We start from the raw sequence: 2,805 nt of genomic DNA, 5'->3' as shown, positions 1-2,805 counted from the left end.
GTAAGTACATCACACTGTAGAATCGCGCGCGCTCTTAATTGTCCTTTTGGATTTGTTTGTGAAAGCCCCAGACGCATAACAAACACGCATTTTATCAGGCGTAAAAGTGTCTTGTCGTTGTTGACTGAAAAGTCGACATACAGCTCACTGGTGTGCGCCGAAATAAATTAGACTGTTTAACTTTGCTCTCAGGAAACAAGAAAATGTGAATCGTAAGCAGTTTAGCAAGGGGAGAGATATACATATAGTACAGTTGCCGTTTAAATCAACATTTGTTTTCGTCTGTCGCGAGTCGGCATATTAAAATTCAGACTATCCGACACGTGATGGAATGTCAGGGAAACCTACAACTGTAACACGGTTTCTCTACCCGAAATCTTTACACAGCAAAATTATTTTGAGTCCACAATTATTAAAGCGTTAAAAACAACCCCATCGCTTTAGGCCCTTCAGTCAAAAGGAATTCAATGTTTTTTACGCACAACACTCGATGTTTGTTTCACGGTTGGAATTTGCATACCGTCATGCGTCAGTGTTTTGCCTGAGAATTTTTTCTTTTGTGTGATCTAAAAACTACAATTCGTATAGCAGATAAAGAAGATATTAGTCTCTTCGTTAATCATCACATATACCGCTTCAAACTTTGGCGTCTCTCTTGCTTTCTGTGCAAAAACTGCTTTCGCTTAATAATTAATTTCATCAAATTAGAAATGGGTTTCGGATTTCCAATCGAACAAAAAATCTGTTTTTCAGAAATCCGAAGATCCAGATTTTAAGATCTAAATTTTTTCCCAATTGAAAGCACTCAAAGTTTACTGTATGTATGCATGTGTAGTAAGGCAATAATTTCAAACAAACAATATACTATTGGTCATTGCTTTTGTTAATTTTGTGGCTCCTAAAGGAGCCGTTGGAACCTGTTCAAGTGCAATGTTTAACACTCCGGTTAAACCTACAGGTAATTGTTACATGTAGCTCTTAAAAGAGCTGGCTTTAGTGACCAGAGGCACGACCTTCCCGTTTCACGACCAGCGGCACAACCTTCTTTAAGTGGCCAATGTAAGTGCGGCACTTTCCAGGTGTTAGTCTCTCTCGCCAAAACGTCTAATTCCGGCAACCAACTCATCTTTCGTGGTGGGTTTGACTATTGCTCTGAGAAAATGCTTTAGCTCGTGCCACAGCAGCTCTATTGGGTTTAGGTCGGGACTCTCAGGTGGGGTCTTCCACCAGTTAATTCCTTCCTGCTCCATAAAGTTCTTCGCCAACCTGCTCGTGTGCTTTGGGTCGTTGTCCTGCTGGAACCGATGAGCATCTGGGAACTTTTCACGAATGAAGGGAAGCAGTGTTTCCTTCAGAATATGCTCAGTGTAAAACTGAGCATCCATATTGCCGGTGAATAACAGTCAAAGAAGCGCACAGGCGGTACAACAACGTCTTTACGGCTTTTTGCATACTGTAAGCTTACGTGTTTGTATATCAAACAACAGATCAGCATAAGATCAGCTTTTGACTACATGTTCTTTGGCGACACAAGGTCATTATTTTATTGACAATGCAATTGCCATTTCCAGTTTAATACCACGATCTTCGTTCAAATTTTCTTTCGCGTTTTGTTTAAGATCGATTTACCGATAGAAGGGAAAGTTTGTCTGGGGCATTTGAGATCGTCTGCGACTGTTGCAGGCAGCTTAGTTACCATTACTCGCTACGCGTACGCGAAATTAAATGATTTCGCGTAGTGGAGTCTCCTAAATTTATGCCAAAAATTTCTGCTTCAGTGACTCTCGCGCGACACGATTCGCGTCGCGCAGGACGCAATTCGCGTCGCGCCTGAAACGCGACGCGACTGGTAACTTACATTTGAGCGGTACTGTATTTGATAAAAGTATTTCAGTGCTATGACAAGGTGGTTGACAAACTACCAACCCCCAGTCCATGGACTATCCAGTTGGACTACCCGGACGACTACCCAAATGGACTACCCTAAAATGGACTACCTTTAAAAAATACTATTTCTAATGAGCGCTAATGAAAGAACTGAACTGATTATATACTTACATTGCACGTAGCTTGTTTATTTTCCACATGTGACTAAATCCAGGAATTGCACTGGTCTCACTTCACTTACATGAGGTAATGAGCCATTGCAACAAAAAATCGAATGCTACCCTTTTTAAAATAGGTGCTTAGACTTAAATACTGTTGATCAGTGCCGTTTAAAATGGGTGTTTAGGCTTGAGCACTATTTGAAACTAAGTACTCAACATTTGGGTAGTCTATCAGGGTACAGGTAGTCCATGGACTGGGGGTCAGTATTTTGTCCACCACCACTATGACAATGTCTTAATGAGTTGAGCATGTTTGAAAGACAGCAGGTTATTAACAACAGAAGAGTAGAAGAACAAACATCAGGCTAAGAAGGCAGAACTTGTCAAATAATTCAGTCTGACAATGAACAGGGATGGTGGCATGGCTTTGTGAACACATTACCAAATATATCAAGCATTCAAATGATAAAGATGTTGAAACATCAAAATATTTCTGTCAAGTAACGTTACTTTGGGTCTGATGATTATGTTTATTTTTGATGTGATTTGTTTGACCAGAAACCCATAAGGAGTGAAACATGCAACGCACGTTCACAGCTTCTGAATATTCAGGGCAAACTGATTGGTTGAATGTTTTAGTGCTAAGTACCATATTTGGAAACCCCTCGCTCTTGTTGTTCCAAATATGGTACTTAGCAAATTGAATATTCAGAAGCTTGTTTCCCAGCACTCAAGGGGCCATTGCACGTTTCAACCC

The 2,805-nt window shown here is 40.6% G+C and overlaps 1 protein-coding gene across 1 annotated transcript in view; it reads left to right on the top strand.

Annotated features, from left to right (window-relative positions):
• Positions 1–975, top strand: part of LOC137976776 (histone deacetylase 2-like) — an 11,834-nt gene extending 10,859 nt beyond the window's left edge. The window contains exon 14 of the mRNA XM_068824120.1: positions 905–975. Coding sequence (XP_068680221.1) covers positions 905–975 — 71 coding nt within the window. The remainder of the gene's footprint in view (positions 1–904) is intronic.
• Positions 976–2,805: the final 1,830 nt, after the last annotated feature.

Source organism: Montipora foliosa, chromosome 11 (genome assembly GCF_036669935.1).
Source record: "Montipora foliosa isolate CH-2021 chromosome 11, ASM3666993v2, whole genome shotgun sequence".
NCBI lineage: Eukaryota > Metazoa > Cnidaria > Anthozoa > Scleractinia > Acroporidae > Montipora > Montipora foliosa.
Note: the sequence above shows the minus strand (reverse complement) of the source record. Positions and strands in the feature narration are given on the sequence as shown.